This window comes from Malaya genurostris, chromosome 3 (genome assembly GCF_030247185.1).
Source record: "Malaya genurostris strain Urasoe2022 chromosome 3, Malgen_1.1, whole genome shotgun sequence".
In the NCBI taxonomy this organism is placed as follows: domain Eukaryota; kingdom Metazoa; phylum Arthropoda; class Insecta; order Diptera; family Culicidae; genus Malaya; species Malaya genurostris.
Window position 1 is genome coordinate 278,675,179 of NC_080572.1, and position 14,892 is coordinate 278,690,070.

The 14,892-nt window shown below is 37.7% G+C and overlaps 1 protein-coding gene across 2 annotated transcripts in view; it reads right to left on the bottom strand.

Moving 5' to 3' along the window:
• LOC131438503 (phosphatidylinositol 4-kinase beta) overlaps positions 1–14,892 on the bottom strand; it is a 251,023-nt gene that overhangs the window by 10,038 nt on the left and 226,093 nt on the right. For both annotated transcript variants that reach the window (XM_058608582.1, XM_058608583.1), the window contains 5 exons: positions 7,068–7,179; positions 6,784–6,997; positions 6,614–6,718; positions 4,338–6,551; positions 4,136–4,254 (listed from right to left, as the gene is read on the bottom strand). In XM_058608582.1, coding sequence (XP_058464565.1) covers positions 4,136–4,254; positions 4,338–6,551; positions 6,614–6,718; positions 6,784–6,997; positions 7,068–7,179 — 2,764 coding nt within the window. The remainder of the gene's footprint in view (positions 1–4,135; positions 4,255–4,337; positions 6,552–6,613; positions 6,719–6,783; positions 6,998–7,067; positions 7,180–14,892) is intronic.

Here is a 14,892-nt window from a genome sequence, read left to right on the forward strand (position 1 = left end):
GATTAGAAACACTTTTCTCCATATAAAAACCTTAAATTCCCGTACTTATAAACTCGCTAAGAATATAATTAATTATGACAACTCTCTCTCTTGAATTTGAAAAATAGGCAATTAATTTTAAAGCTAATTGAGAGAAGTTAGAACCTTCAGCTAATGAGCAATTCTACCGCAAATGATAGTTTTTTTTTTGAAATTTTATTTTTGTAATTTTTGATTAGGCTCAAATTTAGCATAAGCGTTATTCCTGGCCAAACGAAACAATTTGTCCTTTTTACTCTAGCCTTACTTTTGAGAAGTGACTAAGCAAAAATCCCTAGATCATTTTCTATAGCATATGTTTCAGAAATGGTGGGTTCGATCGATTTAGTGTCTTCTGCAATATTGTAGGAACTATGTTAGAAAATGAGTAGTTTGAAAAAAAATATTTTTAATTTTTTTATATATTGTAGCTGAAGTCCAAAGTCCAAAAACTGTCAACTTTCAAGAATGGAGAAATGATATTGGAAATAGTTACATATTTTCAAAGTAATGTAAATTTAAGAAAATCATGAAAAATTTATTTTTATTTTTTTTAAACAAAATTTTATGAAAGAACGCTAAATTTCCAATTGAACCGGTGTTGATCAAAATTTTTCTATATGCTTCTGTTCTCGAGATACAAAAAACAAGTTTGAAAGAAAAATCGGGAAATTTTTATTTTTGCAACGATTTTTGGATAGTTATTTGAGTTTATTAAAAAGTTTTGTTTTTCCCGAAAGAATTTCATTTTAAGTTCTTTTACAATGTTCGAGAGTCACATTGATTGAAACAGTACTAATTTTTTTACATGGTCCTTAGAATTACCTAAAACATTGCTGTTGACATATTTTCAAGGAAGTTTTACTTAGTCCCTTCTCAAAAGTAAGACTAGAGTAAAACTGGAAAACTTATGATGCAAATTGTTTCTTTTGATCATAAAGAATGCATATGCAAAATTTGAGCCAAATCAAAAAAATACAAGAAAAAATCAACCTTCGATTTCGTATGGAATTGCTCTAATATCTCTAATCGTCAAGTGAGTTCACGAAGTATTTATAAAAATATTTATAATAAAAGTTTTTTTTTGTGAACTTCCGTTTGTAAATAGAGATATCTGTTCGCGACAAGCGCCACCAGTAATTTGTTTGCTTTGTTTGATGCATGTTATTGGACAACGTTGAATAATGGCTTCCGAATCCGCATAAAAAAAATCCGTAACTTCGGAGATCCGCGTAGATAAAAAAAACTGCAAAATTGAAGAATTTTTTTATGTCAAATGTCTCAGAAACGTCCAGATCTGGAGTAATCTCAAAAAAAATTGAAAATAAAATAATACAGATAAATTTGCATATATGACAAACCTGGTAATTATTTATAGATTCTGTTTTGTGTGATAGTTCGTACGGCCGAGAGGATGAAATCATTATGGCAAACTCTAGTTGGCTCGTGAAAAAATGGGTCGATTCAAACTGATTTTTGAACTTGAACGATGTTACCGCATATGTTTAAATTTATTTTTTCCTAATCGATTGGTAGTTAAATTATATAAATCCATCAACCAATGACTGAGTTATAAGCGTTCAAAATTATGACAGAAAAACCCGGCCCCGTATAGTGAAAGGTAAGACATTTTTAATGCCAAAAACGTAAATTGAATCTATAATTTTATGGGTAGTCAGGCACATATCAGTTCCAGTTATCTATTAGACGAGTTTAAAAGGTATGCTTTGATTGAAAACCGTTCATTTCTTCTATTGCAACAGACGGATCTGGATGTCCAGGTGAGGTTCTCCCACCAACATCAGTAAGAACAAACCAAGTATAAAAAAAGCGTGAAACGTTTAGGTCGTCCTTTCATTTGGACTTCAGCCGTCAGAGGGAGTAGTCGGCAATGAAAGCACACCTGCTGCGTGGTATAAAGCCTCAACCATTTAGGTCACAGAATCAGTTTTCCTACAGAAGATCAATCGCGTCATCCTGCTGCTGGTCGTTTGCATTGGAGCAAAATACAGCGAAAAAAAGGCGGATGGGTAATGTCAGAGACATAACTGGATGTCGTGAATACGAAAACAACTGACATGTTCCTTAACACTTCTGAATATCAATTAGTTGATCAATTGTATGAATTATGCAAGCATTCCCCTTTTTCACATTTTTCGCAAAAACAAAGAGGGCTTCACTTGATCTCGATTACTGTAAATTCCACACAGCGAAAAGTGCACAAATCTAACCATACTGTTCTAGATTTGCACTAAACTGAGGATATTTCCCTTCGAGTTGCGAACAACAAATCCTAATAGTTCTTTAGAAAATTTTTAGAGTCATTAGAACGGCTGATTTTGTGTAATGCTCTCCACCGTTGCTTTTTCACCAATGCAAATGACTGGCAGCTGTGACGTAATCGCTCTTGTCGGAAGCGAAACTAGCTTTGCAAACGACACAAAATACATCTGCTCGCAGTGGCGATAGAATCCAAACTATTCCCACTTTTGCTGAGAGGTTTGTTTTTACCTGATTTCGTTTGTAGCTTTTTCACTAATGGGCGGTCCTAATGGCTATAAAAATAACAACATACCTTATGATCAAAAATGAACCGGAATTTTATTAAAAAACGCAAAATTTCAATTTTTAATAAATTTCTTTATTATCGCCTTCAAAGTACTCTCCTCCTGCGGCAATACATGCATTCCAACGCTTGATCCAATTTTCCATACAAGTTTTATAGGCCGCCGAAGGTATGGCCTTTAGTTCACGCAGCGAATTCCCTTTTATGATCTCTATGGTCTCAAAACGCGTTCACCGCAATGGAAATTTGAGTCTGGGGAAGAGGAAAAAGTCACACGGAGCCATATCTGGAGAGTACGGTGCTTGGTTGATGATATTGGTTGAGTTTTTTGCCAAATACTGCGACACAACCAACGCTGTGTTTTTGAATGAAATTCAGCTTTATTGGCACCAGCCGAGAAGCGACGCGTTTCAAACCCAAAACATCAGTTAAAATGTGTTCGGCTGCTCCATAAGAGATGCCCAACAACACAACAATCTCTCTAATCGGTACTTTCGGTACTTCTAATCGGATTCTTTCTAGTGACGGTACCTGCTGGACAAAGTATTGAAAATACTCATAGGTCGGTTTTTACAGAAAAAATCGGTGAAAAAACAATCAGTGCATTATACGAAAGACACGGCAGCCTGGTGCGAAGTCAACGAAGTCGAAATCGAACCCAAAGAAATAAATTCGCCAAATTGTCTCAAGTCAGACCAATTGAAACTATCTTGGACCCCGACAAATGCTTATTTGCAGAAACATGTCAACCAAGACAGAGGATTTCTTTCCAACTTTTGAATAAGACTGGAAAAAAGTATCCAAAATCGTTGACAAATCGTCTTTGTTGAAGCTAATAAGCAGTGTAGGATTCCGTAAGTCCGCTCCTCGACGTAACTGTTTTTATTTTATTTTTAATATGATAAACTCAAAAATTAAGCTCGTTTTGTTATTTTGAAATCAAGCTTAGACTTACGAGAATACCCTTAATTTTGTGGTTACATAAAATAGTAATCACTTGTCGAACTCGGATCGCTGAGCTCAGTTTTTGAAATTTTGTAAATCTATTATCTGTACCCGGTTATTCTGATACTTGAATGACCATACCAGCTTTGGGTGAAACTTGCAAAACTGTCCTGAAACAAAGTCATTTTCATCAAATCTAACTCCTAAAAACTCCAAGAATCTAGTTTTGCCAAATAAACTTGCATAATTCTAATCAGGGATACTGTACTGACTGGTTACTGTATTCACATGAATTATCACATGGTTACTATCTGGCATGCTGAATAAAAATCGTGTGACATTCCAACTACGGAGCTTCATACCACTTGATATTCAACTGCACAGCAGTACCGGAATTGCACAGAGCGCTAGACGCGATGGAGGGTTTCTTGAGTTCTTTGGAAATCTATAATCATTCGATAAAACTAACCCTGATCAAGTTCGTGCTAAGTTTGAAATGCGCACTCTGTTTATATGGCGAAGCAAACCATATAAGTCTCATTGCCCATCAGAATTTACTGCCACAATAAAAAAGGTGGGCTATAGGAACTAAATCTAGAAACATACCTTCAGGATAGCAGCCGAAGGATCATCGGGATCAAAGCTGAATGGTTTGGTGTTCTCGGAATTAAGATTGGCACATTGGCGATTCCGATCCTCGTCTATGTTGAAAACAACCGGTGCTCCTGTGATACGAAGTGAAAACAAAACAAAAACCGAACATTATTTCGTTTGTTAACCACTAACAATGCTAACGCAAAAAAGTCACCTTGTTCACGAGAATCGTAGGAATCCATCGAAATCTGGGAAATCGTGTCCCGATCGGAAAGGGTCTTGTGTAGATTCAGGTATTGTGCCGTTATTTCATCATCTTCCGCCGACCACACGTCATCGTCGGTCAAGCTATAGTCGCACATTCCACCGAGCATTCCCCATGCAAGACTAGGCGTCGATAGCTCCCCGGAGGAACATTCGGAGATTTTCGAGTCTCGCTTGTTGGGATCCGTTGTTGTTTCGTTCGGTTTGTTGTTCCCACTGTCCAACCGTTCTTCACTCTTGGTGTGCCTCAACGTGGGCATCAGCTTCGGGATGACGGGTGACGTGTAGATGTCATTCACTTCGACAACCTCCACGTAGATGATGTACGGTGTTTTATCCTTCGAGTTTAGGACTGCCGTTTTCTCTTCGGTTATCCGTACCACGTGGTGCGGCGTCTCGGAATGCAGTGGAAGCCAAACACGCGCTGGAAGATTCTTGTTGATCAAGTTGAGGAGTATCCGTAGTCGAGCTGTTTTCTCGATTTTTGTTTCTAGGACGGTCAACATTCGGCCGATGTCGATTAGAGATTTCATGAACTCTTTCTGTGGGACCAACTTCGGTGCTCCGCAGTAGCAAACGGTCTGCTGTCCGAGCAGATCGTTCACAGCTCCTCGAACGGATTCGAAGCAAGAGCAACCGTTATCGAATGCCCGTCCGCTGCTGAGATCCCCAAGACACAGAGGTCGCGGAGGGGTAGGAAAAACGATCGGATTTAGGGACAGTGATCCCATCAGACCAGTTGCATCGGACTGGGAACGGTGATGAGTCTTTTTTGCCGAGTCCATAGCCGACTCCATCGGCCTCAGGTTTTGCTTTCGTTCACGCCTTGGGTACAATTCTCTCAGCAGGGTCAAGTGTTTCCGGGCCGGATTGCTTCCCTTACCCATATTGAAGTTGTAAGCTTCCAGCAACCAAATACATCGCAAACAAAAATCTACGGACTGTCGACACCGGTAGACTAAATAGGGATCTAGCACTTCGGATAGCTCTTCGATCTGCATGTACATGATGATCAGCTGCGGGATGTACAGATCCACTTCGACGTCGGGGAAGCTGAAAATTTTGTTGCCAATGAAGCTGAGGACACCGGGTTCCGTGGAGTAAAACAGGTAATGGACGGCAAAGTGGATGTTGAATACCGGTGACTCGAAAAACCTCAGCAGACCACTTTGGCCCCGTTCGTCCGTGATATGAGGTTCAATTATTTTCTTCGGATTTGGACAGGTCGCAACGGCTGTTCCCGGTGCTTTCAGTGAACTGGTGGACGACGATTTCGAAAGACTCTTGAATCCCAGCTTCGTCGATGGTGGTACTTCCGGGGTTAACAAATTGTTACTGTTTCCCGCACCACTGCTGCTAGCGTTATTGGAAGTTCCTCCGTTGACATTGTTGGATTCTTTATTCTTTACTCGCGACCGTAAAACATTGAACTCGCGCTTCTTGGAAATTTCAGTCGGCGACTTTACCTTCTCCTCTTCTTTCTCCTTATTTTTCGCACTCTTTTTCTCGTGATTATCGATAATGCTTTGGGCCGTTCGAAAAATGGCATTCTTGGTAGCGCCAAAAAAGTTACGAAATATGATTTCGTTCTTTTGATCGCTTTTTTGGCTACTGGTACTTGGCACAACAGAATTCGTAGTACAGGTCGTCGCCGAGGCATCCTTCGTCTCAGCCACTGGCGTTTGCAAATCGGCTTCATCCATTATGGTTTTATCTTCACCCACCACGGGTGTCAATGCGTCAATTTCGTCCTCACCTGTCGCCTCATCGCTTCCACCACCCGACGACAGATCGTCCTCGTACTCGATCGGGACACAAATCTTTTCCATCATGATGGCAGCTTTGTTCATGTTCTGTTCACGATAGCGAACCTTATCGCTAACGATCCCCCCTTCGGCTCCGGTTTCGACCGACTTCCCGCTATGGTTATCCTTTTCCTTCGTGCTGCTACTGCGACTGCCCGCACCTGCCGAACCCGACAGGGTTAACGGGTAAAAACACATATCTGCCTGTAGCATCCGATATTCTTCGTCCATCGAGGTAGTCTCTAGAATTTCGATACACTCTTCCTCGGAAGGATCGATTTCACCCGAGTCCAGGCTTTCCCGTGAGCGGCGGATCCGTGTCAGTGAGGTGTGGTCTGGTTCCGATCCACAAATGATGCCTGTTCAATTATGTCGTTTAAGTAAAGAATCATCTGAGCCTGTTAAACTTTCAAACACTTACCGGAATCGTCCGACCCTAGGCTGGTCAAGTCTTCCCTCTTTTTGCTGTCACTTTCCTTTCCACCAAGGGTTTCGTTTTCGACCTTACCCGTTCGCAATCCGGGTACTAAAATTGTAAAAAGAAATTAGTTTTATTCACGGATACTATGGCTACCACGATTGCCGCCTTACCGAGCGCAGATCCAGCTTCGCTTCTGTCGAGTACCGTTCCGCCGTTGCCGGAGATGCTAGCTCCTGCACTGCAGCTGATCCCTCGAGTGATGGCCGGTGTGTTGGTTGGATTTGTCGATGACGACTGAATGATTTTACTGCACATGGTGGCACCGAGAATCGAGTTCGTACACAGGGTGTTCTCCGATTCGGCACTTGGCGACGATACTTCCACCTGGTGGGAAAAAGTCGAAACAAAAACGTTAGATGCTAGGCCCGCCAATCCATCAATGCCGATTCATTACCTCAGGAATCCGCTGAAGGGCGCTGTCTAAACTTCGGTTCCGATGATGCTGGGTCATGTTGATTCGGGTATTGGTCACCTGTGACACTGGTGGTAACAGGATTCCCATTGATCTGTGAATAAAGAGGGAAAAACAAAACAGCATGAATTTTTTTTCCTGTCAGATGGGATGTAGCGTCGTATTTCACACAAATTTATGAAAATTACATGACTTTTAATCGAATTACATAAGAAAAAATTTAGAAGATCGATAGCAACAGCGCGACTTGAACCGAGAAACATTACATCACAAAGAATGCCAGTTAATCGACTGAATCAAGGAAGCACATATCTGCTAAATGACAAATTGATATACTAAGGTCTCTTTTTATGCGGGGGATACGTATCTCGTTAAAAAAAAAACCGCGTTGCTTCGAAAATCCGCGTAAAAACCTCGTAACTTCGGAAATCCGCGAAAAAATCCGCAGAACTAAAGAAAATATTTTTTTTTATGTCAAATGCTTTAGAAATGCATGAAACGTCCAGATTTGATGTAATCTCAAAAAAATAATGAATATGAATTGTATCGTTTATAGAATTATGAAATTATGTAAAATTCATTTTTTCATAGATATTACTGTGGTATTCTTAAAAAAACATGGTTAATTGAGTAGAAATTGGAAAGTTTGTTCGAGCGTAAACGAGCATAACCTACAAATCGAAACAGTTTTAGACCAGAATTTTTCGCAGTGTCCTTCTAAATGTCACCTTGTAGTTCCGGAACACATTTCATTTGGGTATGAGCTCTCTGAAAATCGGTTGTACCACCTATGAGAAAAACCGAAATAAGTTCCTTTTGGGAATTTTGGACCACTATTTCTTGTACTTCCGGAACCGCATTCTGCCGGTGGCCGAAGTGCGTTCGTAGGGTCAGCAACTAATTTTACCTATAAATGGAACAGTTTTGATCTCGATTTTCCCTTCTTTTTAATCGTCGCTATACGGCTTGAAATTTCCAACCCTCAATGCCATGTAATTTCGGAACCGGAAGTCACATCCGAGCAAATCTCAGAAATTTCGTATGGAACCCTTCATTTGAATCTAGGCTTGAGAAAATCGGTTGAGCCATCTCGGAGAAAAGTGTGTGAGATCTTAGATTTTTTTTGGAGCAACTAGTAGAATATTGTCACTAATAGTACTGTTATTGTATCAGGTTTCAATAAGTCTTAAAAATGATGATGATGAAGAATATAAATAATATTCGAAACACGTATTTGTATTATAACCTTTGATACACTTTTGTGGTATAAAATAGTGGCTGTGAAAATGATGACTTCGTGAGAGTGTTATGACGTAGCATAGTAGAATTAAACGGTACAACAACAGAACTGTTATTAGTAAGTGAGATCCGTTCTGCAGGTTTTGACCACTATTTCCGGTACTTCCGGAACCGAATTCTGGGCACCGGTATAACCGACGTGAGTTTGTGTGGTCTTCAAAAACTAAAAGAACTGTTAAGCAGTGGCGTCTCTAGACGGATTGTGCACTGGTTCTGTGGTATGATATCAGACGTAACAGTTCGTTGCAAGTGAAAGCTAATGATTGATGAATGGACATTCGCTTGTGTTTTTCAATATAATGAGATAACTTGGAATTTTTTTATAAAGCTTATTTCGTATCATCGGTACCATAGAAAAAGTCGTCGCTCTGAAAGTCGAGTAAATCTGTCAATAACTTAATCAGTAAAATCGCTTCGAAATTTCAACTAAGACAGCAATTTATTTTCATCTGCCATAAGCATAAGCTATTGAAGCTTCTTCTGAAGGTGTTCACAGCAGTGATGTGCGGGGTAATTCCTTTTCTTCTTGAATTTGTGCAATAACTCATGTGCACGGAAAAGACATTAACACAGCGACCAGAGATATCTGAAATTTTAAGTTTAATGTATATTTTGATGCACAAGACAAAGTGCTCGACTTCAGAGTGCCACGTATTGACTACGGCAATGCAAAGATCGATCGATCTGATTTCATCGGATAAATAGAGAAATTAAAACATTATTCAATGGGAATTGGAATGCAGTTAATAACTTCAAATTGACCGGTTGTGCAGTGCACGAGGTGCACATAAGGACGAGATGCCACTGCTGTTAAGATATTTTTTTTACTCATTTTGAGAAATAGTCTTATATAATAGCATATTATTGAATTTCAGTTTTTTTAATCATCATCCTGTAATTCCGGAATCGGAAGTCAGATCCATATGGAATTATAAAAAAAACTTTGGGACAGTAGTGTCTTTGTGAAAATCGATTCAGCCGAAAGTCTCAAAATTGCATGAAACGTCTAAATCTAGAGTCGTCTCGCTCTTTTTTCGACTCGGACATGGAAAAATTTTGAGATTTCCGAAATCAAAAATTTTTTGTTGGTGTCAAATGTCTAAGAATTACATAAAACTTCAAGATTCGTGTTATCCCGAAAATTTTTTTTTCGAAAATCTTAACTCTCGGACTGAGATTTCCGGAATCTAAATTTTTCTTAGTGCCGGATGCCTTAGAATTGCATGAAACGTCGAGATTTTATGTTATCTCGAAATAAAATTTCCGATCTCAAATTATTGTTTTTCAAATCGACTCTTTGAGACTTTAAGATTTTCGATATCGAAATGTTTGTTGATGTCTATTCTTTAAGAATTATATAAAGCGTGAAGATTTTGTGTTTTTAACTTAATAATATACGTTTAAAGGCGCATTGCTTAAGCTCTAGGATGCCGAGGGCCCGGATCTATGTTGTCTCGAAAAAAAAATTTTTTTTTCGAAAATCGACTCTGGGACTTTTTATGTCAAGTGTGAAATGAAATTTTACCATACCATGAAATTTCCGAAATAGAAATCCCAGAGTCGAGATTTCCCAGAAACAAATTTTATTTTCGAGATAACATAAAATCTAGACGTTTCTTGTTTCTAAGACATTTGGCACTAACAAAAATTTGTTATTTCGAAAATCTTAAAGTCGAGATTTTTGAATTTTTTTTTCGAGATAACACAAATGCAATTAATTTCATGCAATTCTAAGTCGTTAGGCATAAACAAAAAAAAAATTGATTTGGGAAATCTCAAAATCTCTTTTTCAATGTCCCAAAATCGAGATTTTTGAAGAAATAAATGCAATTGAAAAACACAAATGCAATTAATTCCATGCAATTCTAAGTGTTTTGACATAAAAAAATATTTCGATCTCGGAAATCTCAAAATTTATCCAAGTCTCAGAAAGTCGAATTTAGAAAAAAATCAAGATTGAAACTTTTCTTTGCGTTTCCTCTTAGACTCGTCAGTGCAGAGCAGTTCAAATTGAACTGCTTAATGCAAGCTTAAACAGTTCCTTGACCATTTAGATTGGAAATTTCATGGCATGGTGAGATTTCATTTCACATTTGTCATAAAAAATAATTCAGGAAAGATTTCAGAAATCTCAAAATTAAATCAAATCTTAAGTCCAAGAGTCTAGATTTTTCAAAAAAAAATTCATGTACTTCTAAGACATTTGGCACTAAAACAATTCCGATTTCAGAAATCCTAAAAATTTTCAGTCCCTGATCCTAGATTTTGGAAATTTTTTTTTCGAAGTAGCACAAAATCCTGTTTCGTTCGATTCTTAGTCTTTTGGCATGAACAATTTTTCGATTTTAGAAATCAAGTCTCAGAGTCGAGTTTAAAAAAAAACAAATCGAGATCGGAAATTTTATGGCGTGGTGAAATTTTATTTCACATTTGGCAAAATTTTTTCGATCTCGGAAACCACAAAATCCCAGAGTCGAAATTTTTGAAACACTTTTTTTTTAAATAACACAAAATCTTGACGTTTCATGTAATTCTTGGACATTTGACATCGAAACAAAATTTTCGATTTCTGAAATTTCGAAATTTTTGGAAGTTCCAGAGTGAAGATTTGTGAAAAAAATTTGTTCGAGATAACACAAAATCTTGTCGTTTCATGCATTTCTTGATCTTTGGGCATCAAAACAAAAATGTTCAATTTGGGAAATCTCAACATCTCCTTTTCAAAGTCGTCGATGTTTTCGAAAAAAAAAATAGTTTTCGAGATTTCATTTCACATTTGGTATAAAATTTTTTTTTCGATTTCAGAAGACTAAAAATCAAAAATAAAATATCAATTTCCAGAGTTTAGATTTTTCAAAAAGAAAAATTGTTTTTGAGATAGCATAAAATCTCTTTTTCCGAGATAGCATAAAATTCATTTTTTTTTGCAATGACTGAGTGGAAACATATATTGGAGCATCCAAATGAATGAAAAACTAACAGAAAAGATGATTTATTCGAAAAAGATACGCCCAGAGACAGGACTCGAACCTACCGTCTTATGCATTCCGTGCATACGCGCTACCATTTCGCCACTCTGAAACTTGTGATAGACACTCTAAAACGCCAGACAGACATGGTAGAACGTACATCGAACATGGTCTACATTCTGGCCGTCACTCCGACCGATACCATACATCCAAGCATCTTCTCTGTCCATCACACACTAGTCTTCTCGCTTTATACCTATTCTTCCGCTCAAGCACTGAGTAGGAGAGTGTATATGTATCCACTCAGTCAATGCAAAAAACTGAACTTGCTCATGGCGCCTTTACGTCAAACCAACTAAAATTAATAAATCGATAAAATTTATGTAATTTTAAGACGTTGGTACTTAAAAAATTTCGATTTCGGAAATCTCAAAATTACCTTTCGAGATTTTTGTAAAAAAAAATTCTAGCAATTCAGGAAAACAAATTTTTTCAGTTTTTCGAAAATTGTTCGGAGTAATCTGGACCATTCTTCAGCACCAGTAACAATTCGATGTAAGCGTGATTTTCTTTCGTGTCTTTGAAGTAAACTTTTACAAGAGAACTGCTTAATGCTAAACTCGGCAGTTCAATTTGAACCACTTGTTTTTTTGTGAATTTTGTGCTAGAGCACATAGCCGTTTTTAATATTTTTTACGTTTCGTCTTCGACTTATCAGTATAGAGCAACTCAAATTAAACTGCCTAATGCTAAATTTGGCATACCCCTAAATGACCAAACCTGCATTGGCAATAAAAAAAGTCGAAAACACGTTCGCCACGTCAGTAAAGACATTGCACTCCAAAATAAAAAGTTTTCTGCAAATAGTAAAAACTTCACCTCTGCTTAGCGGTTCAACTCTATCTGCCGAGTTTAGGATTAAGCAGCTGTTCTGCACTGATGAGTTAAAGACGAAACGTAAAAATAATAAAAACGGCTATGTGCCCTAGCACAAAATTTGGCTAACCCCTAAACGATTATACAGAAGATTGTTCGGTTTTCCATCTGTCGGTCATTCAATTCATGTGACACCCATTTTCCACACTTTTGGACTTTTTCCATAGCTTCTAAACGGTCAGAAATTGTTAACATTTAACATTGCTGCCATTCGCTTTTGACTAGAAGTATCATCTTTATCCAGTATTGCTTGCAATTCGGCGTCTTCAAACTTTTTTGATGGTCAACAACCACGTCAACAACCATTCGATGCGACTCTACAGCAATTTTCTTCAAATGAAAACAAACAGAAAAAATAATGCTTTCCGTAAATCATTTTTTCTAGTATCAAATTAGACATTTTGAACACGATGAAAAAATATGATGTTGTTTGGTGAATCACTTGATGTATAGTAAATATTTTTGATTTCTTTTGTTGACATTCTCTTTCGACTATATCTGCGTTATTATTCTGACACTGCTATAAAAATGGAAATATTGTCTTTCATACTACACGAATATTTTGCAAGAAAACGTGAAAATTAAGGAGTTATTAACAAAAGAGAAAGTAAACTAGCATTGGTTTATGTGACCTTATGAAATGTTCAAGTCGAATTTATATTAGTTTCCGCTTATCGATTGTCCAATTGATTGGTTATTGGATGGGTTGAGATCCTTTTCGATAAAATCCCTGTTGTTCTTGTTGTTGTCACGATAGCTCTGAAGTGTCTATCGACCGTTGTGGTAGTTAGTCAAGTCTAACCAAAACTTTAGGGATCTTGTATGACAGGGGGAGTGTGTTTTTTTTCAATCACCCTTCCTAGTAATGCTTCGAGTGTATTGATTCATTTGTAATGAGTTTTCCGTTCGCAACTACAAATAGCTTGCAGAATCAGAATTTAATTAGCTAACCTATTAGCAAAAACAAGTTTATATTAACTTTTCGTTTGAGTGTTTGAACAGAATGATTTTACAAGGATAATTTTTTTTCATATTACCATTTAATTCTGTTATAAGTATATCACGTCACTATACAAATTCACTATGTATCTCACAACACTATAAATCATGTATAATGAACGTCACATCACATATACGTATTTCGAATACAATTTATATTCATATTCAGTGTATTAGTTTATATTATATCTATTAGAAACATCTTCTTGGGGGACTACAACTTCTCATAAAGCCCATTTTTACAAATATTTCGTCGTCTGTCAGTGTGCATCCTGGATACTTTGTTAGATAACACATGTCTCAACCTACTGGCATGATAAGAACCGGTAGCCTTTTCGAAAATAGATCATTCGAACGGTACTTTTGTTGAAATTGTACCGTATGACAATGTCGGTACCCTTTCCTCAATACCTTCCAATGCAGTTACCGAACGTTAGTCAAATTTAACATCTTTTCATTCCTTTAGGCAACCGGTTTGTGCTAAGTGCGCAATACTATTTTCTATTTTTACGTTTCGTCTTCGAATCATCAGTGCGTTAGGAGTTTATGTTGAATTGACTACACAACCTAACCGGTTCAACATTAACCTCTGTTCAATATTTTAGTCTGATCACGATGAATGAAAACATTGGTACTGATACTGCATATTGGTGAGTATCAATTACAACTACAACTACAACTAAAACTACAACTAAAACTACAATCAACTTTATATTTTTTTTCTCAATAAAACAGATTCAACACAAGATAACGTTGAGTATGGGTAAAAGGTGCAAGTGGTGCAACCAATGGTCTCATGCGCCAAGTGCAGCTCAAGTGTTTGACGATTAACAGATTAGCAGTCGTTTTGATTGACACAATAAAATTCTGCCAAGATAACTTTTTTTTGGTCCGAAGTTCCAGAAAATACCACACAGCGGTACGGTTTCAGTTGCAGCTAACCGAAACTAGATTCGTTTTTTTTTTTCAATTTCATCGAAGCACACATAAGAATTAATGGAAAGCCAAGTGACTAATCTTTGAATGCATGCAATGAATAATTGCCTACCGACACAAATCTAGGTTGAGACGGGAAGCCAGGAAACTGATGCTGGAGAAAAGAAGAAAATGAAGAGGAAAAATTTCACATAGACTACGAACTAAGAATCACACATATGTCTTCTTTCTCTCAGGGACGAACGAGATAATGCACTTGGAATGATGACTATGGCCGTCGACGACGAGGCGTGTTTCTGACACCTCCTTCAACTGTTCGATGCAGACCTTGTATCGCTGGCTGTCTGGAGTGACGAGAGATTGGGTCTGGATGTTGTCAGGGGTGCTATTTTTAAGCACGCACCGTTGATTTATGTATTAATTTTTCATCTGGCTCTAAATTCGGCGACAATGAACAAAAAACTGCGTGGTTTCGAGAGGACCGGGGGAACACCGACACGGAATTAATAGCTTCTCGGTTTGAAGCGTTTCCGGTGGGGAATTGGGGTTGTTATTCAATGAATAAAGATCGATATGATGAATCGATCCTGGGCACGAAGTAAAGACAATTTAATGGTTTTTTTACGTGAGAACTAAGTGTTCTCATGAAGGGTCGTTGTACGTCTGGA